This window comes from Suncus etruscus, chromosome 10, assembly GCF_024139225.1.
Source record: "Suncus etruscus isolate mSunEtr1 chromosome 10, mSunEtr1.pri.cur, whole genome shotgun sequence".
NCBI lineage: Eukaryota > Metazoa > Chordata > Mammalia > Eulipotyphla > Soricidae > Suncus > Suncus etruscus.
This window is the reverse complement of record NC_064857.1, coordinates 72277307-72300346: the sequence shown is the minus strand read 5'-3', so window position 1 is coordinate 72300346 and position 23040 is coordinate 72277307. Positions and strand designations below refer to the sequence as shown.

At 50.9% G+C, this 23040-nt stretch overlaps 1 protein-coding gene across 1 annotated transcript in view; it reads left to right on the top strand.

Moving 5' to 3' along the window:
• The first annotated feature begins 1044 nt into the window (after positions 1 to 1044).
• ONECUT2 (one cut homeobox 2) overlaps positions 1045 to 23040 on the top strand; it is a 43956-nt gene continuing 21960 nt past the window's right edge. The window contains exon 1 of the mRNA XM_049782167.1: positions 1045 to 2355. Coding sequence (XP_049638124.1) covers positions 1065 to 2355 — 1291 coding nt within the window. The 5' untranslated portion in view covers positions 1045 to 1064. The remainder of the gene's footprint in view (positions 2356 to 23040) is intronic.

Genomic DNA, 23040 nt, shown 5'->3' with positions numbered 1-23040 from the left:
GCTTTGCATCTTAAAAGGCGAAAACTCCTGGCTGCTGGCTAGCTGGGGACACGCGGGGGAAGCTTTCGGCTAGCCTGAAGATGTTTATTTGTTTTCTTTTTTGCACACCAGCTGGTGGAGGGGTGCTTTGGTCCTCCTAAGCCTAGAAACCAAGGGAACCCAAGCCAGATCCTCCCCCCGCCCGCCCCCCGCAAATCGCAGCTCCCCGGAGGGGAACCCTGAGCGGGCCTCTTTAACATAATTTCTCTCCCTCTGCTACCCAGCTCCCTTCTCAGTCCCACCCAACACCGCACACCCCGGGGCTTCCTCCTTCTTTCCTTCCTTCCTTCCTTCCTTCCTTCCTTCCTTCCTTCCTTCCTTCCTTCCTTCCTTCCTTCCTTCCTTCCTTCCTTCCTTCCTTCCTTCCTTCCTTCCCTCCCTCCCTCCTTCTTGACGTTTGCTGCCAGTGGCCGAGCCGGGGAGGGGAGGGTGGTGGTGGTGGGTGGGAGCACAGAGCTGTCAGCCAAACAAACGTGAACCGCGCGGCCACGCCCCTCAACCCTCCCATTGGTGGACTCGCGCTCTAGGCCCGCCCCACGGGGAAAACGGCGGCTCCGGAGTGGCTGTTCTCCCCGCCCGTCAGCCGTAACCCCGCCCCCCCGAGGTCCGGGAGGGTAGGTTGGTTGGTTGGTTGGTTGGCAGGCTGGGGCGGCGAGCGGCACGAGCCCCTTCTGGACAGCTCCCGGAGGCTCCGGCCAAACAGAAGGACGTCGGCGGCGCCGGAGCGAGCGGAGCGGGCTCGGACATGGCGAGGCAGCGCGCCGGCTGGAGCGGCGGGGCCCGGTGATCCCTCCCTTCCCATCCCATCCCTTCCATCCCTTCCCTCCCGGCCCCTTCTCCTCGCACGCACGCCCCCACCCCGCCCCCAATCGGGGCGCGCCCGGAGCGCACACACCCGCACTCCTCCCGCAGCAGCATCCCGCGCGCCCCGCGGCTGGAGCGTGCTCCGAGGTCCACGCGCGCGCCCCGCCAGCCCGCCGCCCGCCGCCCGCCGCCCCCGCCGCCCCCGGGCCCTGATGGACTGAATGAAGGCTGCCTACCCCGCGTATCGATGCCTCTCCAAAGACCTAGAGGGCTGCGCCATGAACCCGGAGCTGACAATGGAAAGTCTGGGCACTTTGCACGGGCCGGCCGGCGGCGGCAGCGGCGGCAGCGGCGGGGGTGGCGGCGGCGGCGGGGCCGGCGGGGCCGGCGGAGGGGGTCCGGGCCCTGAGCAGGAGCTGCTGGCCAGCCCCAGCCCCCATCACGCGGGTCGCGGGGCCACCGCCGGCTCGCTGCGGGGCCCGCAGCCGCCGCCGCCGCCGCCTCCACCGGCCCCGGCTGCGCACCAGGAGCTGGGCACGGCGGCGGCGGCGGCTGCAGCGGCGGCGGCGGCGGCGGCGTCGCGCTCGGCGATGGTCACCAGCATGGCCTCGATCCTGGACGGCGGCGACTACCGGCCCGAGCTCTCCATCCCGCTGCACCACGCCATGAGCATGTCGTGCGACGCGTCTCCGCCCGGCATGGGCATGAGCAACACCTACACCACGCTGACGCCGCTCCAGCCGCTGCCGCCCATCTCCACCGTGTCCGACAAGTTCCACCATCCGCACCATCACCACCCGCACCACCACCACCACCACCACCATCACCACCACCAGCGCCTGTCGGGCAACGTCAGCGGCAGCTTCACCCTCATGCGCGACGAGCGCGGGCTCCCCCCGGCTATGAACAACCTCTACAACCCCTACAAGGAGATGCCCGGCATGAGCCAGAGCCTGTCCCCGCTGGCCGCCACGCCGCTGGGCAACGGGCTGGGCGGCCTCCACAACGCGCAGCAGAGTCTGCCCAACTACGGGCCCCCCGGCCACGACAAGATGCTCAGCCCCAACTTCGACGCGCACCACACTGCCATGCTGACCCGCGGCGAGCAGCACCTGTCCCGCGGCCTGGGCACGCCGCCCACGGCGATGATGTCGCACCTCAACGGCCTGCACCACCCGGGCCACGCTCAGGCCCACGGCCCCGTGCTGGCGCCCAGCCGCGAGCGGCCGCCCTCGTCCTCGTCCGGCTCGCAGGTGGCCACGTCGGGCCAGCTGGAGGAGATCAACACCAAGGAGGTGGCCCAGCGCATCACCGCCGAGCTCAAGCGCTACAGCATCCCGCAGGCCATCTTCGCGCAGAGGGTGCTCTGCCGCTCTCAGGGGACGCTCTCCGACCTGCTCCGCAACCCCAAACCGTGGAGTAAACTCAAATCTGGCAGGGAGACCTTCCGCAGGATGTGGAAGTGGCTGCAGGAGCCCGAATTCCAGCGCATGTCCGCCTTACGCCTGGCCGGTAAGCGGGGGGAAAGGCGCGGGCAGGAGGGCAGGAGAGGGTTTGACTCGAGGCGCGCCTCCCCGCGTCTGCGGGTGCGTGCGCTCCTCTCCTCTCCTCTCCTCTCCTCTCCTCTCCTCTCCTCTCCTCTCCTCTCCTCTCCTCTCCTCTCCTCTCCTCTCCTCTCCCCTCCCACTCACTTCCTGGTGTTTCTGGACTTTATTTCTTCTTGCATTTCCTCTTTCTCCCTCTTTTCATTCTTCTCTCTCTTTCCCCATTTCCCATTAACCAAGCTTCCCCCCCCCCTTCCTCCGTCCTCTCCTAAGTCTGCCAATTCAATTCAACACTCTCTTTGCGACCTTTTCCACTCGCGGGAGCCAGGGTGCACTTAGAAATGTCTGTTCCGACTTTACTGGACTTAAGACCCGGGACTTGTCCTCAAGTCAAAAGCCCAGTGCACTTGAACTTCGTTGTTAAGACAATGCGTTTGCGTTTTGCCGGCTGCCTCACCGGCCTATAAGGAGGCGCTAGAGAAGGTTTCAGAAGGGAGAACCTCCCTCTTCTCTCCTAAGCAAACTTCTTTGGTCCTTGGCTGGAGTCACAGCCCAGCCCGCCGGCGAGGGGGATTTGTAGCAGAATACTAGAGCGCTTCCCGAGCCCATTTCTAGCGTTGGCATTTGCGCCAGGGTGACTTTCTGGTCCTCTGAGCGTGCGTGAAGGAAGTCCGCTTCTGTGTTATTGCACCTTGCTGGGGTGGGAGGGAGGGGGGCAAGAGGATGCAAGGACTAGTATTTGCGAGGTTGGGAGGGGAGTATCGACGTGGGAGAAGAAAGTAAAGAGTGGAGAGTGGCCCTAGCTCACTCGCCAGCTGCCCAAGCCCGGCTCTTGGCATTTGCGGGGACAAATGTGTCATGGCTTAGCTAGATTCTGGAAAAAGCTGAGCGCTAGTGGAAAGAAGTGCGGAGTTATTAAGGTGCAGATCAGTTAAGGCATCTTGCCCACGGGCTACTGGCTCCCTTCTTTGCATTAAGCGGACACAGCCAGCGAGGCACCCGGGAGATCTTAGAGGCCGGCGGGAGGGGAGTGGTGGACGCCGGTTACATTGTTCTGGAGCCGCCTCGGCTCTTTGTGCCTCCTCTAGCGGCCGAGCCGCGAGATACAGCCCTCTATTGTTCTAGTCGGAGCTCCGAAGCCTCCGGTGTGGGCGGCGGGAGCTGGAGAGAAAAGACGCTGCAGCAGCAGCAGCAGCAGAGGCTGCGACTGGCTTGTAGTTGCACGCTTTTGTGCGCACAGACCTAGCGTGGTGCGCGTGGCAGCTGCTCCGCGCCCAGACCCGTGCGGCTCACCTGGGGGGCACAAAGTGTCCAGGCGCCCCGCGGGGAGCACACACCCGGGTACCCCCACCCACGGCTTGCCGGGATCGGCCGCTTCTGCGGGATGGAGGTGATCCCCCCGGGTGGATGAGCCTTCTGGGGAAACAGTTCCCGGTGAAGGTCGTTTATGTAGCTGCGGGGAGTAGAGTAGAACGCACGCGGTTCTGAGCTGCCCGCACACAACGCGTACAGCTGAAGCTTCCTCTTCTCCCTAGTGCCCGCGGGTGCTCTAGCCACACTGCTCTCAGCCCCGGCTGAAGGGATGCACCCTGCGGAAGATGGACAGGGCTGGGGGAGGTGACAGCGTGTGCGATGAAGCCTGCGGAGGGGCTGTCGGAAGATCCTCTCCCCCCACCACCACCCCGCTACTAAGCACCCTGCTGGGATAAACTGAAAAGATAAAGAAAACTAGCTTTCCCCCTCCTCCTAGAGCGCCCCCAAATCAGGGTGCTTTAGACACATCTTTTCCTAGGATCAGAAATCCACTTTTTCGACCCATCTTTTCCTAGGATCAGAAATCCACTTTTTCTTCCTCTCCTTTTGCAGACTTCTCTCCCTCGATTTTCTTGGGTTGACGCCTGGTTTCCAGCAAAGGTGAAGCTGTGAATTGAGAGTAGCGATTAAAAGTCTAAGTCTTTGTCTTAGGACCCCCAGAAACACCTCCAATTACTCTGGAGTGAGCTGTAGCACTGTGCTGGCTTCCAGGGTACAGCTTCCCCCACCCCAAAGAAATCGCAGCCCATTTTGGGGTGAGGTGGGGGGGGATACAGTGAAAGGCAGGATGACAGCTCAGTTTAGCGACCCTCGAGATATCTCGGTGCACTGACGCCCCCTCATGCCTGCCCAGCAAAGGGCCAAGCTTTCTGGAAACACGTGCCTTCTGCCTGCCAGTGTCTGAAACTGAGCGCTAGTGATGTGTTGTTACCTGTTAGATCTGGGCAGCTTTTAGAGTGGCACACGTTTCTGGGATAAAGGAACTCCTGGGAACCCTTCTCCTGCCCACCCCCATTCGGGGAAGTAGTGGTGGCTCCTGGGGGTGGAGGGGAAACTGACCTTGGGAGCTGGGGCCTTCTCAGAGAAGTCACTGCTTTCCGGTTGAGGGGCATTCTTGCTGAGCATTCTGCTTTGCATGTGCATTCAAATCTGTGTTTGTTTTATTACCCCCGCGCTGAAAATGGACAAGAGCCTTTACCTTTTTATCTGGCCATTTTATCAGCAACTACAAGTGTGTTGAGCAGTTATTATTACATAGGAGGCTTTTCTGTTTGGGGTCAGGCGATCAGTCTCTTCAAACACCCACAACGACGCAGAAGCTGGGACTGGTAAGTAGGTATTACAGGCCCTGCAGCACTGGGGGACCAGAGCCAGCTACCAGCAGAACTTGGGCTTTGGGTATTGATCAGAATCCCCATCCACATGCCAGGGAGGCCTCTCACTAAGGGACTCTGGGATTTAACAAGCCAAGGGCTCTATAGGAACTGAGGCCTCACTTCCAGCCCAGAGCTTCTCCCCATACCCCTCCCCAGACCAGACTTCCTCTCCCATCTTTTCTCCATCCTGGTCTCTGTCTCATTCTCTGTCTCTCTGTCTCTGTCTATCTCTGTGTCTCTCTTCTTTCCCTTATCCCTCTAATGTCCTACTAGCCCAACCCCTCTGAGTCTCAGGCGTCCTCAGAGTTTCAAGAGACCCCTAACTTCTTAGGTAAAAAGAACTGGAGACCCAGAGGCAGGTCCTATTTCCCTCTCGAAGCTCAGGGTGGCTTGTCTCTGGGAAGGGAGATGAAGCCAGGAGAACCCCAATTGCCCCAACTGTAGGATTGGGAGGAATAGGTCCAGGAAGCTCCAAGTTTCCTTGAAAGGTCAGATGGGGCTGTCTTCACTATTGGGGGATGGGCACTCAAGGTTTATATTCCCCCAGATTAGAGTATAAATTCCCCGAGGGCTCGAGTACACGCTCCCTCGCTTGGGCTGGGAGCCCGGAAGGCCTCTGAACCTGAACCGAACCAGCTGGAACCTGGGCTAGCGCCCTTGGAGGAGAGTCCATGCCTAAGGGACAGAAGGGAGGATTTCTGTAACCACCCCCCCAAACCCAGCTCCTAGTGTGGTCAGACTGAGGTGTAGCGGTCTGCGAGCGCGTCCTTCTCCTCCCCTGGCCTCCTACCCCCCCCCCACCAAGCACCCCGCGGCTTCTCCCGGGTTTGTTCCTCTCTGGGGGTGTGGCTGGCCTCCTATGGGATGTGCAGGAGTGTCTCCGTTGGAGAGCACCCCCACCCCATCTTGCTGCTAGATGTCGGGTCAGCTCTGCTGTTTACCCAGCACTGGAGCTCGTAGGACCGAAGGCCAGGCGTCAGCTGGCAGGCTCACAGCGCGTTTCTACCCGCGGGTTGGTCTGATTCATTTCGAGGCAGGTTTGGCCGGGTCTAGCCCCGAGGCCTGGAAAACACCTTCCCTGCAGGCAGGCGCCGGTTGTCGGGTAGAGGAGGTGAAAACGAGGCAGGACCTGCCTGGAGGGTCGTGGAAGAGAAACCCAGTGCCCGGGCGCCCTCGACGCACAGGGCGGCACGTTTATTTTTATTCCAGGCTTTCCACCGTGTGGTTATGTCACTTGCTCAAACAAATGTGTATATGGAGGGAGATCGATGCTGATAATGTCTAGAAGATTAAAAGAGCATTAATGCTGGCAACAATAACGTAAACGTGTGGACCCAGATTTCATTGATCTGGAACCTGATCCGGCGCGTTTCCAGTAAGCCCGACGGTGCGCGCGGCTCTTCCCAGCAGAGCGCTCGCCAGCGCCCCGACTCCCCAGTGTCCCGGCTCCGGGCGCTCCCGCCTCCGCAACTCAATGTGGCTTCTCCTCCCTGAGTTCCCATCCAGGATTCCTACCCGAGCTTTTCTTCTCCCTTCATGGGGCATCCCTGGTTACCGAAAGCAAGAGCAAGCACCCCACCCCACCCCACATTCAGCGCTCAGGTCTTCAGCTTCTCAGGAGCAGGATGCGCAGACAGACTCCTGTGACACTCTAGGTCTCAGCTCTGTCATTTTGGTGTCCTCGCCTCCCTGTCAGTGACGCAGCGACCCGGTTCTGAACCAGGCCGGGGCCCAACAATTTCTTTCCTACCTGGGCATTTACTCTCACGAGAGAACGACCAAGCCCAACCTGGAGAGGGATCCCAACTTTCGAAATCTTAGAACACCCTCTTAGCTGTACAGTCCCGGGTTTCACGGGGCCTCCTCCCATTCGTCAGCCCTGCCTCACACCCCTCTCATATTCGAGAACATTCATTTACCTTGAATGTTCCCATTCGCAGAACTTTCACTCTGGGACAGAAGCTGGATTGTCCCGCTGTGTCTGAGACTCATTGGATCAGCCCCTGGAGAATACGTTTCCTATCTGCATATTCTGTGTACCCCGACCTACTCCCCAATCTGGAGAGAATTTGTGTCCGGTAGTGAGGTTTGCTTTGAGACTCTGCCATTACCCCTGTCACTTCCACCCCCAGAGAGAGAAGCCAGCCCAGCAGGAAAGGGCGTTTTGTTCTTCCCAAAGAAGCTATACCGATTTTTTTTCTGGGAAGAAGGAAAGAACAGGGATGAGATGCAAGCCCCTTAAAGACACGTCTGTTAAATAAACGCCCCTCCGGACCTCCGACCCCTCCCGACCTCTGCAAACACCCCCCCCCCCCAGTTCAGCTGCTATCCAGGAGATGGTCTGGGGAGTGTTTTTCCTCTTCCGGATGAGATGAGATCCTAGAGGCAAGAACGGGGGAGAAAGAAAAGCCAATTTGATCATGTTCTGCTTTGGTGTGCAGCAAGGAGGGAACTTATATTTCTTCTTAACCTTCACAGAAATTGGGTTCACAATCCCTCCAAGAAGAAGGAAGCCTTGATTCAGCTTCTTGGCTCCTCGTATAGGGGGGGGGGGGCCACTGGAGATCAGCTAGACTAGAGAAACCAAGTGGGCCTTCTCCTCCACTCTGGGAGACAACTGCACTCCTCCCCAGAGACCAGCCCCCTCACCTGGTAAACTGCCTCTGGGGTCTGCTCTGGAATGAGTGATCTTTGGGGGGGGGCAGGTGGAGCCTTGGAGAGTTCCCATGTCCATTGAAGCTCACAGTGAATGGGAAGAAGCAAGGGGAAACCGACCCACGTCCCAGATTCTCTGTACTGGCACTTGCTCCCCCATTCTCCCAGCTCCCAAAGAGCTGTTGGCTGTACTGTGTGCCTACGTCTGCCCAGCTTCCTTGACTCCTTTCATTCACCTCCTCAAGCCTGGGGATCTGTTCTCAGCCTGAACGGAAGGACAGGAGCTTTCTCAAGCCCAGCTACTCCGAGGCTCCATGTGAAGATACTTTCCCTCATTTCCTCTGGGGAATCAGCCTCACCTCACCGACCTCTTGGGCTCCAACCTTTGTGGTGATTTCTTTTTTTTTCTCTCTCACTTTCTCTCACTTTCTCTCACTTTCTCTCACTTTCTTGGTCTCTCTCTCTCTCTCTCTCTCTCTCTCACACACACACACACACACACACACACACACACATCCCTGGCTATACTCAGGGCTTACTCTTGGCTCTGCACTTGGGGATCAAAAGGCTGAGGTAACCATGTGTAATGTCCTGAATTAAACCTGAGCCTGCTGTATTCAAGTAAGCACTCTGCCCTGCTGTACTATTAATGCCATTCTAGGCCTTTCCATTGGCAGACGTGTGTCAGAGACTGCAGAGTTCCCCAGAAGAGTGCCTGGCACACCCCATGACTGCCGGTGGTGCTGGCAGTTAAAGAGAAGTGTTAATCATGTAGGGGATCCCTGGGGGAATGAGATCCTTGAAGCAGAGGCAGCAGCATTCTTGATTTTGGGTTCAGGATTCTTGCCAAAGGAAAAAAGAGCAATGAGCCAGAAATAAATAGAAATAATTGCCTGCATTAAAGGGAGGCAATTAAGGAGGTGACCACAGAGACACCTCAGGCCTTAAACTTTACCTGTAGTCTCCAGGGGGTTACACACACACACACACACACACACACACACACACACACACACACACAAACACAAACACAAACACAAACACACACTTAGAGACCCTTACTTTTTCTAATAGGACCATCACTCCCTTCATCACTTCTGTCCAGAAGAGGTTGCTCTCTGTGGAGAATGACAGTGGGTCAGGAAAGCCCTCTTGGACCTCACCTGCCTCCCTATTCTACTTCAGCCCTTTGGGAAGGGCTCTTTTGGTTTCCAGGCCTCTCTCCAGACCAAGTTGGAAAATGTGCCTATCTAGCTTTTTTGGAGGGGCAGGCAAAGAGGAAGTCAGGAGCAGATGGGGGTACAGCCACCCGCCTAGTGTGGGCTAAGCACAGAGTGTCCATACACGGAGGCTGCTCAGAGGCTATGGACATTTGTTATGAAAAACTGCCCCACACACATTGTCCCAGAGGGGAGAGAGGCTCTGCGTTTTGCCCGGGCGCCTTGCTAGCCATTTGAAGCTCCATTACTCTCGGGCAGAAAGCAGACTTTGTTTGGGTTGGAAGCACACCTCCAACGTAATTTAATCAGCATTGGACTTTGGCTCATGTAATCAAATATACATATACTTTCTCCTGCAGGAAGAAAAATAATTTCTCAGTAACTGGTATTGACTTGAAGTCATGTAATCTCTGCAAAGCATCACATTTTTAAAGGGAAAGGGAAAACGAAGGGGAAAAGAAGCCATAGTTTTAGTGATTTAGCTTGTCATGGCTAAGAAAGCCAGTTACCCCTCCCCATGCTCCCCCAAAGAGAGGGCCGGAAGAGCCTTCTCAAGCGCAGGTCCTCAGATGGCCCCAAGTGTAGATAATTCCACTCCAGTTTCCTCCGCATGATCAGCTCACCCGATCTATATTGGTGGGAAGCAAGGCAGATTGGCTCGCCAGATCCCAGGAATTTGGACTCCCTACGGTTGGGTTGAGATTGAGACCGCCTTGGAGAGCCTGTTCTGTGTTGTTCCATCTTCCCACCCTCTATGGAGAGGCCACAGACAGGAACAGCAGCTGGATCCCTCGGTTTCTTCCCCCACCCCAGCCACCCTCCACCCCCCCCCAAGTCTTGGGTGTGAAACTGCCCTGGAGCTTTCCCCAAGAGCCAGCTCAGGCTCCCTGCCCCCCAAAGGGAGGCTCTGGGCTTTACCCAAGTTGAGTCTGTTAGGGAATCTGTTGTAAACACAGATCCATTGATTTGCATTTGTCAGAGAGTAAAGTTAAACCAGTGAAAAGAGAAGCCCTTACCCTTTTATGCAGGGCCAGGGAAACCTTTCATATTGATCCTATTGATCCAACCTTTCCCTTTAAGGAAACCACATAGTTAAAGACCCTCGTTCAATAGATTTACCCTTCGCGCTTGTGATATTCCTTTAAGTGTTCTCATCTAGGCTAGCTGGGCATTAAGCCCACACTCCAAACCAAACCAAAATGAAAGGGGCTTGTAGGGGAGGGGTCAGGAAGATAATTGTGGCCAGTGAAATTGAATCAGACTGAAATGGGCAGTGACTGGTTGGGGATGTTTTTCTTGTTCTTCTAAGAGGATGTGCCAGAATAAGAACAAAGCAGATGCATTTAGCATCTCTCTCTTACACTCTCTCTGTTTGTCTGTCTGTCTCTCCCTCCCTCCCTCTCCCTCTCCCTCTCCCTCTCCCTCTCCCTCTCTCCTACTGATCTTCCCACAAAAGAAAATCTGTTTATTTACAAAATGGGGCCCCTTCTTGGGAATTTCATTTTTGTTAAATTGTTTAGGTCAAGCCACTAGCCTGGCTCATTTACTTTGGTTCACTTAAAAGGAGTCATACTTCTCCAAAATTTCTTTTGGTTCATTGGTAACAAACCAAGGATAGACTTGTCTCCAGAAATGCAATATATTGGATGCTGTACTAGACTGTGTTGACACTGAAGCCACTTTTGATGATAGAGAGCTGGGAGTTGTGTGTTCAGATGGGAGCAGAAACCCAACTAGGAACAAGGTACTTTCCAATCTATCAGCGCTACTGGAATCAGAATTACTAAATATTGTTCAGTCTCCCTCTTGCTTGTAGATACAAAAATGAAAGTACCCTTTGTTTCCAGAACTGTTGGAATGATTCATTTCATTTCCTCCTTGACCTCTTTGGTTCTGTAAATACCACCCATTTCTGATTTTTGACACCCCTCCCCAATATGGTACATGCGCTTATTCTTAATTGGCCATCTCTTGGGTTGTATTCAGCCATTCCTGTTTGTTTTATGTGATTGAAAAATATTAATGATTCCTTAGGTGAGCTAATGTATTTATCTTCTGAGTGAGTTCAAAGGGCAGAGTTCAGCTCTGGTTCAGGTTAATTGAACAGGAAGCAGGGAGCTCTCCAGGCTCTGTGGAACAAGAGACCAGTCCCTTCAAACCTCACACTCAGCAAACACACAGTTCCATGCATCCTCATCCTGGAGTCTGATGTAAGAGGCTCAAATCAACTTGGCTGGCCTGTTGGAAAACTCAAAGCAAAAGCCCGAACTGCAGCAAAACCCCCAAAGTCCCCCTCGGGGGAAGGCGAGTTTTCTCATTGGCTAATTGCTTTATGGGTAGCTCTGACCTGCAGAGCAGCTGCTGGGCTAGGACCCAGGCTTATGCCTCAGAATAATGTGCTCCATTAGAACGAGGCAAGACATTTTTTTGTTTGCTCAATTGAAGCTCCTGCAAAATGCCATTAACCCCGGCCCAAATGTGTCAGTGCTACCAAAGCCAAAGGTCACGCCAGTGGGACTGTGGGTGAAGCCAGCCCAACCCGAAGAGAGGAGGAGGAGGAGGGGGCAAATCCTACTGGCATTGCTCTCCCAGGCTTAGCCCAGCTCCGTGAGCCCCTCCAGGGCTTTGACCAAAACCTGCAGTTGCACAACTTGTTTACATTTCCCAATTGCTGAATCACGTTATTGATGATTAAACAGTTTTGTTCTGAACAACATCCATCACAGCAGGCAAAACAAACCAAAAAAAAAAAAAAAAAAAAGGCAGCTCTACTGAACCTCTCCTTTCTATTTATGTTCCCTTCATCATAGTGCATTACAGTAAAAAGGATTGTGCAAACGATGCTTTTTAGCAGGAATGTCGTCTGGATAAGTGCTCAGATCTAGAAGACAACCTCCAAACAAGGGGGTGGGGGAAGAGGTGCTGCTTAGAGGGTCAGGCTGGAGCGCCTTGGACGACAGTGCCACCTGCTGGTGCAACCTGGCCTTCTACCTAGCCCAAGCCCTTGCTCCACTACCTCCAGGAACTGGTCTCCTCTCTATAGACTCCACCTCGGCTGCTTCTAAATTCTAGCCCAGGAGCAACCACCCATTCTGCTGTGGAGGGTGACATGTGGAAGTAAACCTGATGTGTGTGAAAGGGCTGTTTTTCTGGAAAGAACTAGGGGGTCCTTGGAGGAGGATGGGGAGGCCAAGCAGAGAACAAGCCAACAGCTAGAACAGCTGGGAGAAGAGGAGAAATGGCTCGGGCTATGGTGCCAGGGAGGACAGTCTCAGGCACAAGGTGCTCTCGGGAAAGGGGAAATAATATAGAGAGAACAATGTTAAGGCAGATCTCCTAGGCAGGGAGGACATGGGGATGAGACCCACCAGTGAGCAGGAGGCAGAGCCCTGGAAACCACCAGGGCAAAGAGAGAGGGGGACAGGGAGTGCTCTGGTCATTTAGCCACTGCACAGAAGTGAGCCAGCAAGCCAGACTGGGAGTCAAAAGACAGGGCTGGTGGGAGCTCTGTGAATGGCGGCTGTTTGCAAACTCCCCTCCTATGAATTGGGCTGCAGAGCACAGGGTGGTTAGGAGCTGCTGAAACCAGGCCTGCCCTGGGCTTCAGCACCACGAACAGTACCCAGAGAGCTGCTAGCCCACTGCCTCCTGAGAGCTGGGTTAGGTGAAATTCTCTCACTAGAGCTCCTCTGTCTGAACCTTCTGGTACCCTCTCGCCCACCACTGTCTGGGTGTGAAGTCAACAATGATCAAAAGGAAGGAGGCTCTGAGGGACTTTGCAGAGAGAGGGAGCTGCTGTTGGGGGGTGGCATACAAATTGAATTCCCCCAAAAGTAATGGCCTTATTGTGGGCACAGTCCATTCTCCAGGTTTAGGACAGGTTTAGGGTTCTCCTTGACCTTGTACCCCCCCCCAGTTCCCAGTACACACAACATAAAAGTGTGTGTGTGTATATGTGTGTGTGTGTGTTCCTCTACTTGTCCTAATTTTTTGAAATATGTTCCTTTCGTCTTCCATTTTTAACAGCAGTGTTTTGCAGGGAAGAACTAACCTGGGAATAGCTTTCTTGCTTATCATAAAGCTCAAATTCCTGTTTGGTTTCTGGAGACTCTCCCTGGATGGGACATTTTGGGGGTAAGAGATGGGCTTTGTGCCACCCCCAGAGGTGCTCAGGAGTTGCTCCTGCTGAGTCTTGGGGGAATCAAACCCATGCCTACTGTGTGTACTTTATCACTATACTATCTCTATGGCCTCATGATAGTACACTTGAAGAAGATGCTCTCTGTCACTTCCTCCAGGCCACATGGTGGAGCCACACCTGCAGTCACATGGCCCTGGCCAGGGTAAGCACTGACCTCAAGTGCCCACCCAACTCTGGCTGCCCCCACCCCCGATTTCCCTGCTTTTGTTGTTTTCATTCCCAAGGAAAAGAGAGAGACGGATCCCTCTGATCTATAATGGACCCAACTCACATCTCTCATCTAGTCAAATGGCCCTTGACTTCTCTGTGCTAATTAAAATGTAAACCTTTTGCTTTATTTCAAGGAACTTTAATTCAATTCTAATTTATTGCTAAAGTGGTTCTTGGGATGCTGGAGCATAGGAACAGATGTGTGTCCCCTTTCAAAGAAAGTCAAGGGTGTGATAAATGAGTTTTTCTTCCCCTGTGAGAATTTACCTGTAGATTCCAAGCAACTCTTGGGTAAAGTGAAGAAAAACCCAACCCTAAATAAAGCTAAAGCAGATCTGGTAAAGCATCTGCTCTCCATATCAAAGGAGGTAAATTCAATCTAAATGCCTCAAATTTTGCTCTAAAAATAAGCAGGTATATTTTTAAATCAGATCTAAGAGCTGATTTCAGATCTGTGCAGTAAACACTTATTAAAGCAGTGCCTTCCAGCTTTGTAATCTCTGAATTTGCAGACATGCATTTTTTAAGTAGTTGCTAGGTTGCAGGACCAAAACCTTTTTCCAGTAAGACATAGATCTGACAGGGAGCCAAGCTTTCCTTCTTCATTTACTTTGTAGGCACCACTGCATCTGACTCAAACAAAGCAGTGCCCTCTCTGTCCCCTCTGCTCTTCCCCTCGCTGGGACCATCACAGCTTCAGGGTCTCTTGACTGATCCCCTCAACCCCCACACCCAATCTTGCCTTCTCCCATGCAGTTCCCAGTCTTAAACCTGAGTGACTTTTCTGGATTCCCAAATCTAAGCACCTCACACCCTGACTAAAGAACACTTGATGAACTTCCTGAGTCCCTTTAAAGGAGGCCACATAGGTCTCTCATAAACTGACCCTCCTTTGCAGCTGCTATAGCTGTTTCTGCCCTTGGCGTGTACTGTAGAGGAGATCTTGGTGTAGAATCCAGTCTTTCCAAAGTTATGGGTGATTTCCCGAGTGAAGTGAGGATTGGGACATTAGGGACCCAGTTCCCACCTCACTTCACCCACAAGGATGCCTGTGCTGGCCAGACAGTTCTCTGAGTGCTCTTCACACATGGGCCCTTCAGCATATCTGTCTTTGCCTGCTCTGTTCCTCCTCCTTGGAATAACTGCCCTCATCTGTTTCTCTCCAGTTCTTATCCCTTCCTGATCAAATCACATTCTCTTTCTGCAATCTTAGTGACCAGTAGATGTGAGACCATTCCTTTGGGGGGGCGGGGAGAAGGGCTCCCTGTGGGAGGGGTTTGAGACTGCAGCCAGTAGTGCTCAGGGATCACTCCTGGACTATTCATAGTGCTGAGCATAGAACCAGGGTCAGCCATATGCAAGACCAGCACTTAGTCCCTGGAGATTCAGAGCATTCATTTCTCTCCCTTTCTTGCACTTCTTTTGCAATGTTCTGTTACCAACTGCATAACCGTTCTTGGCATTGTTCTTCCACCTCTCTGGAAGTCTTTGAGTGCCTTCCCTTTTGTCTCTGGAGGGAACACAGGATGCTCCATGCTTCCCACAACCACTGATTACTGACTACACTCAGAGAAGGAATTTTTATCCCAGTGACTGGTTGAGTTGATAGTGTCATGCTACTCTACACATAATCTCCTCATTTCCAACACCAGGCACCATGGGGTAGGATCTGTTCAATTACTGTTGTCATTCTTGTTAAGCCTCTGCTTTTAGTTTAGGTTAGTCTTTTTGGTTTGGGGCCATACCCAGCAACATGCAGGGGTCTTTCCTGGCTCTGCACTCAGGGGTCACTCCTGGTGGGGTCCAGGGAACCATATATGGTGTCAGAGATCAAACTCAGGTCAACCGAGTGCAAGGTAAGCAACCTTCCCAATGTACTATGGCTCTGACCAGACCTTCTGCTTTTGAAAAGGGAGGATTGTTGATCACTAATGTTGGTGTCACTGGTAGAAATGCTTGTGTAGCCAAAAATGATTTGCTAAGTCCATCTGAGATAGGCATAAATGTAATAGGGGGAAAGCAATGTTAGTGGAGGCTGGGCTAATAACCAAGGGTTCTCTGTGTCCCCACAGAACCAACATGTAATTTAGACCATTGTATTTGCAAGCACATAGAGGAGATAGTTTCCTCTTTTTAATCATTTTCATTACTAATAAACTTAGCTTTACATTGAAATGTCTTTTCTGGAGGTATCATGCATTCTTAGATTGATTCTATCCTGATTAACCTGTAAAGAGAACTGGCAGAGAATAATTCCACTCTCTTTCTAGCCCAATTCCTTATCTTTTGGTCTACCAGTCCATACATAACATTACTTTCTACCTTTGAACCTGAGTAGTCAAAAGTTTTAAGGAGTGATTAGAGCCATAGAACAGGAGAGAAGGTGTTTGCCTCACACACAGTTGACCTGGGTTTGTCCCCAGCATCTGCACCTTGAATTTTGCCAAGAGTATTCTCTTCAGCCCAAAGCCAGGAAAAAGCCCTGAGCATCTCAGTGTGCAACCCCAAAACATTTTTTCAAGGGTGTACAGTGTTTTTACAAACACAGCATTATTTGGAGTTGAAACAGTATATGTCTTAAACTCTTATTAATAGCATTGTATCATGGTGCTTAAATAAACATCACTTTAAAAAGGAAAATTAGGGGCTGGAGAGATGGCACAGCGGTGTTTGCCTTGCAAGCAGCTGATCCTGGACCTTAGGTGGTTGGTTCAAATCCTGGCATCTCATAAGGTCCCCTGTGTCTACCAGGAGCTATTTCTGAGCAGATAGCCAGGAGTAACCCCTAAGCACAGCTGGGTGTGGCCCAAAAACCAAAAAAAAAAAAAAGAAAGAAAGAAAGAAAGAAAGAAAGAAAGAAAGAAAGAAAGAAAGAAAGAAAGAAAGAAAGAAAGAAAGAAAGAAAGAAAGAAAGAAAGAAAGAAAGAAAGAAAGAAAGAAAGAAAATTAAAGAATAGGAAAAACAACTAGTTCTTTATTACTTTAAAAATATTTTTAGGTGCTGGAGCAATAGCACAGTGGTAGGGTGTTTGCCTTGCACGCAGATGACCCAGGATAGACCTGGGTTCAATCCCCAGCATCCCATATGGTCCCCTAAACCAGGAGCGATTTCTGAGCACATAGCCAAGAATAACCCCTGAGAATCACTGGGTGTGACCCCAATAAAACAACAAACAAAAATAGATTTTATTGGGACCAGAGCAGTAGCATGGTGATAGGGCTATTGCCTTGCACACAGCCAAACCGGGATGAACCCAGATTCAATCCTGGGCATCCCACAAGGTCCTCCGAGCCTGCCAGGAGCAATTTCTAAGCACAGAGTCAGGAGCAACCCCTGAGCACAGCCAGATGTGACCCAAACCCCCTTAAAATATATATGTACATATTTTTAATTGTGATACAGTGATTTACGAAGTTATTCAGATACAAATTTCAGGCATACAATTTCCTAACACCAATCCCATCACCAGTATTAAGAATCACTCCTGGCCAGGCTCAGGGGACCATATGAGATGCCCAAGATTGAGCCTGGGTAGACAACATGCAAAGCAAGTGTCCTACCCATTGTACTATCATTTTGGCTCCTTGTTTGTTTGTTTTGTTTTATTTTTCTGGTTTTGAAACACTTGAGTGAACAAATCATTGTTTGCCTTTATAACAGTCATATTAGATTATGTGAAAACATATTTATTTGTTCTTTCAACGTCAATAAAAAATTCAGTTAAGCTCACATTCTAGACATCTGAAGTAGGAAGAACCCCTTGCCTTGAACTACTTTCTTTTTTTACCGATAGGCTTTAATGTCCAGACTTGCGCACATAACAAACTCTGACAGCTCAGCCTCTATGAAGAGAATTCAGTGGGAAAATTAAAACATCACTGGCTTTTTTCCCCCCTGAAGCCATTAATTGGATGCATTGCTGTTCTGCATGATAATTAGGTGTGCTCCATAAGCAATTGACTTAAGTGACTGTCACTTATGTGCCTTGCAAGCCAAACGAACCTTCCTCGGACATACAGGCAGAGACAGGCCAGACCGAGCAGAGCTGGAGTCGTCTGGAAAGCCTCAAGTTTCCCCATCACTCCAGGGTGGTGGAGCCTGGACACAGCTGGCACCACTGACCACACTATATGTTCTTCTTTACTGCCCATGGCTTCCACCTCCAACTGTCCTCCCAAGGCCATCAGGTGAGACCAGACAGAATTGCTGGAACCAGAGCATTAGGGCAGCAGATAGGGTGTCTGCTTGTCTTGCATGCAGGAGATCTGGGTTCAATCCCCAACACCTCATATGGTTCCCAGATCTCCTCCAGGAGTGTTCCCTGAGCATGAAATTGTTAGGCTTACCTCTCCCTGACAGTTCTCTACCTGGGTCTTCTGACTTCTGCCACAGGCTTATTCCAGAAAGTTCATTTAAAGGGGAGTTAAAGTCCAAATGGGGAATTGATAGGAGATTGGGCTGGAGGGGGAAAGGGGGAATCTTCATAGTAGAACTTGGCAAACTCTTGTGCTATTAAACGTACCAACTCAAGAAGCCACATTTTCTAGAGCAACGGAAGTCCTTAGGTTATGACTCTACCCATCTCATTCGTAATTGGCAGGAACCTCTGAGCTCAGAAGGGGGCTCTTCAGAGGGGCTGATGGTGGGCCTATGGCACAGACCCCTTTCTCCCAGGCTGCTGGAAGGGGTTGGAGGCAGCAGGCACTCTCATGATTCCACACCCCTCTAGTCCCTTATTAGAGACTGCCCCAGGGTAGCACAGCAGAATGAACCACCTCTGGCCATGGACTCAGACAGACATGAAGGTCACTTAGAACTTTCCCTCTTGGATGCTCAGTCTCCTCTTGTCGACCTTGGGGAGCCACCATGAACACTAGAAATGATGTGGTGACAGAGAGTTGTGACTGCAACGCTGTCTCCAGGGTTCCCTCCACCAACTTCTCACCCGAAGTGTGATCTGAAGAACGACATGGCATTGAATAATAAGGGTGGATGGACACCAAATTATATATACATATATTATATATATATATATTTCTCCCCTTCTGTTATGTTCAGTGTACAGATGCCCATTGCCTCTAACCTTGCCCGGGTCCATGGCATTCAACAGTGAGTCTGGTTTGCTATGTGTCTGTTAGCCTCTGCTGACTTGGGATGTCTCCTAGCACTTGTCTTTGTGCCTGAAGTTTCCCTGGATTGAGCCTGCGTGGGGCAGTGACTTGTTTCTCATGCTTAGACCTCTGGGGTAGCCAAGTGTGACCAGCTCATAGTGCTGACAAACCAATCATATCTCACCTCCAACAGTCCCTTGGTCAAAGCAAGTTCCATGACTGAGCACAGTGCACGTGAGGCTGGAAGGAGATGGGTATAGAGAAGGGGAGCTAGAGGGTTTTTAAACAATGTTTGTTTGCCATCTGCTGCATGCTTCAGATTACTTTCATTATTATTACTTTAATTACTTCATTATTACTTTCTTTATTGGGGGCAAAGGGGCTCCCAACCAATGTTTCAGCAATCTCTCCTGGCAGTTCTTGGAAAATCAGGCTGGTAGTTCATTGTGAGGGGTTAAGGATGCTGTGCTGAGGATTATCCAGGCCCACTCAATGGAGGCAACATGGTCCCTGCTGCACGAGGGACCTAGTATATAGTGACCATATATTCAGGCCTAGCATATAGTGACCCTGAATCCTAACCACTGTATTACCTCTCTGGCCCTTCACTTTTTCTCTCAAGGAAGCCAAATCTGGGGGGGCTGAGAGGTAGTATAGTAGATAAGGCACTTGCTTTGCAACTTTGACATGGTCTACCTGGGTTTGACCCCACCCCACCCCCTATATCAGGATTGATTTCTAAATGCAGAGCTACAAGTAAGTCCTGAGCACCGCTGAGTGTGACCAAAAGAGAAAAAGAAACAAAGCCAGTCCTGTGATTGACAGAGGATAGCAGTCATGTTTCAGGATAAAGCAAGGCTATTGGCAGCACAGCAGGCCCTCAATAAGGAAGTGAACCAGCCTCTCTGTCCGGGGCCCTAGTTGCCCACAGACTGAGATCCTACATGAGACTGAAGCAGGCATCATGACTCTGAGCTTCACTCACTATGTTTCCTAATATGTGACTAGTGTCAAGAAAGGTGGGAGCCACAGGAACCCAGGGTCACTCTGCACCAGGAGCCCATCAGAAAGTCTCTTCCATGGCCCACCAGACAGTCTCTTCCTTAATCCATCAGTCTCTATTGTGGCCTTCCAGTTTCTTCCATGACCTGTCAGACCATTTCTTCCATGGCCCATCAGATAGTCTTCTCCGTGGCCTACCATACGATCACTTCTGTGACCTATCAAGTGATCTTTTCTGTGGCCTATTGGGGGGTCTCTTCCAGCCCCACTTGATGACTGCTTGCCACTTGCATAGACTTTTAAAACAGACCTCATTTCCCCACCCAAAGTAACCAAACACCAGAGGAACAAAACCAAAGGGCCCAAAAGTCCAACTGTTCAGTTCAAAACTTGGTGATCCTGTAGCTACGAAATGCAAACATTGCAGCACCATTGCCTAAGGCGCACCAATAAATAAGTTGCAATTTGGAGATGATATTAAAAAGATCAGAAAGGGGAGGTTTGATCCCCAGCACTGTATACTTTCCCAAGCACAGCTGGGAGTGACCGTCCAAGCATTGAGCTGGGGGTGCACAGCCCTTCCCTCTCCAAGAAAGATTCATTCGTGTGTAACTATAGCAAATGCATCTACTGTGTGCTTGCCTGCGTGTTCTAAGGTCCTCCAAATAGAGCATGCTGCTGCTTTTTTTAAATCACACACAGTGTTAAAAGTGCTTGATGCTTTGTGTGGATTCTTAATGTGGGTACATGAAGCCTTCCATTAGTGAGTGTGCCCAGATAATGTGTTTATTTTCATCTGCCTTCACTTTCGCCTGTCCCCTAATGGTCGGGCCCAGAGAGGGCTACTTGAACTGATTTATTCGGAGCTCGGTGGCTCTTATTTCTGCATACAGAATCTAGAGACATGATCCCATTGATTTTTGAGCTCTGCTTTCAAGACATTGTAGAGATCTCAGCGACTCGAGCTACAGGGGTGGAAAAGGAAAACATTAAAAAAAAAAACCGTTGGAAGCAATTTTGATGGACATTTCATTGTGTTCTATATTACGTGCCTAATTAAGTTTCTTTCGCATTGAGGTCTGCTTAAAATTAAATTGTGAAATATTTTTGAGTTCCATTGGGCAGATAACTTGGTTTAGCAGGATTCATTCTGCATACATATGAAATGGCAGCCTATGAATCAATGCCTAGCGTCTAGCCTTGCAATGGCTGTGAAGAAATCACACCCTTAGTAGGGAGATCGAGTCTCTGGTTATTCATAACAACCTGTCCCTGGCCAATGGACTTGTTTACCCAGTGATTCCAAAAAAAAATGCTTTGTATCCTTGTACCAGAGGCTGGGGAGACTGAATGTGTGGGCTGTGAGCGTTGTGAACAGAAGTTACTCTTTCCTTCTTGGATTAGCTGGAATCTGGCACTTCTGTTTCCAAGCTCACTGGCCCACTTCTTCTGGGGCCTCCACAACAAGTCTTAGGTATACAGATGAGGAGCCAGAAATCCTTTTGGGCTTGAAAGCAGCAGGATGAATTGATCTTGGTTCTTTTCCAGTGGAGGAGTGTGATTCCTCCTTTTTTCGCTGCTGGAAGCAAGACAGAGGCAAGTCCTTTTCTCTCATCCTTACCTTCCCTGTGGCTGAACATCAGGAAAACAGACCTTTCTGTCCTTTGGCAAGAGATCTGGGTGGAGCATCTGCAATCCACAAACACTGCTGTTCTCTTCTTTGTTAGCTTTCGTTAGTGTGTGTGTTTTAGTTTGGGGCCTACACCTGGCTGGGTTCAGGGCTTATTCCTGGCTCTACATTTAGGGATCATTTCTGGCTATGTATAGGAAACCTTGGATCAAATTAAGGATCAAACCTAAGTCAGCTGCATGCAAGGTTAGCACCCTACCACACACACACACACACACACACACACACACACACACACACACACACACACACACACACAGTTCCTGGCTACTTCAGAACTCATGATATTCCTCAATGTTTCTCTTATTTCACTCCATTCATGTAGGAAACCATTATAATTTAACAAAATATTGGTCGCTTGTGGGCCATAGAACAGTAGCTTTCTAAAGGCTGGAAGCCCATGACCAGAGCCAGCATGAAAGGGTGCAGATCCTTTTCCAGGCCCTCATATGGTGGAGGGAGTTAGGGTGCTCTCCAGAACCAAGTGTCTGAGACACACATTCTGTTCCTTGAGGACCCACTACATGACTTACTCACCTCCCGAAGGCCCCCTTGCTGGTACTATCCCTATTGGGGGTTAGGATTTCAGCCTGTGAAATTCAGCATCACAAACCTTCAGTTCATTACAATCTGTTCATCAAATAGTAGAGAAACCCTTAACAGAGACCAGTGATTGCTATCCTTCAAGAAACTGATGCATAGAGATGCTCAGGACAATTAGTGCTGAGAGAGCACTTGCTAACTTAGCTGCTAGTATGGTGGTTGTTGATTGTGAAGTGTATTTTAGAACATCTCTGTTCTAAATGTACTCTGTGTCATTTACTCTCCCATAGAGTTCAGACAACAAGAAAGAGGGGCTGCAGGGAGCACCCAGTAGGATGCTTTACATGTAGATGATTTGCATGTAGACCCTAGGTTCAGTTCCCAGCATTGCAGGGTCCTTGGAGCATTGAATAAAGTGACTATGAGCATATATAAAAAGTGTTATATTGTGACTGGAAGGCTGAGCTTTGGGCTGTGACTGTTGACGTATCCCAGTCACTCCACTAACCCACCCAGCTACATGGCTTCCGGAGATCCTCGATGATTCTCTCTCTCAAATGGGGTCAGTTTAGTGCCCAGATCCTTCAGTCTAATGAATGTAAATCACACACCTCCAAGTGCATAGCCTTGCGCTCTGCTTCTTCACCCCTTGTTTCCTCCCTACTACATCTGACACCCTAGTTCTCACAGGTGCATCAATGCTTTAGCATCATTGATCTGGCTCTTTCAGAGGTAGAGGTTGTGGTGATGGCTGTCCCGAGGGTCTACTGGTCATCAGTGTTCAGACGTAGAACACCCCCACCTCCCTCAGAATCTGCCCCGTGATTCACACTGGAGAAATCTGCTAATCATCCACTTTGATTCAGTCTACCCTACCTGAATCCTCCACAATCCACTAATTATGCTGGGATAAAAGTTCATTTTGCAAGCATTTTCAGGATAGGACCATATAATATGTGAAAATTATAACTGGGTCCAAAAGGCTCCATCAGGACTCCTAGTTTGGGAGTACAGTCCCAGTGGCTGGGAGGCTAGAGATGCCAAAGAAGGTGCTGTCCTAGTCACCCTTTGTCCTGGCTTCATTCGGCCACCTTCTTCAAATCCATTCATTGTTCAGTTACCAGGGTTCTCATCAGATGCCCTGAAAGGCTCCTGTTTGGTTTCACACCATCCTCTTTCTTCCTAAAAGCTGGAGCTTTAGCAGGAAGTGAAAGCAAAATCCCCAGATACCCTCCTGGTCTTTCTGAAGAAGCAGTGTACTTGCTACTAAATATCAGGTGTTGAAGGCATGAGCCTCAGCATTCTCCATGCACCAGTCTATTTAAACAGT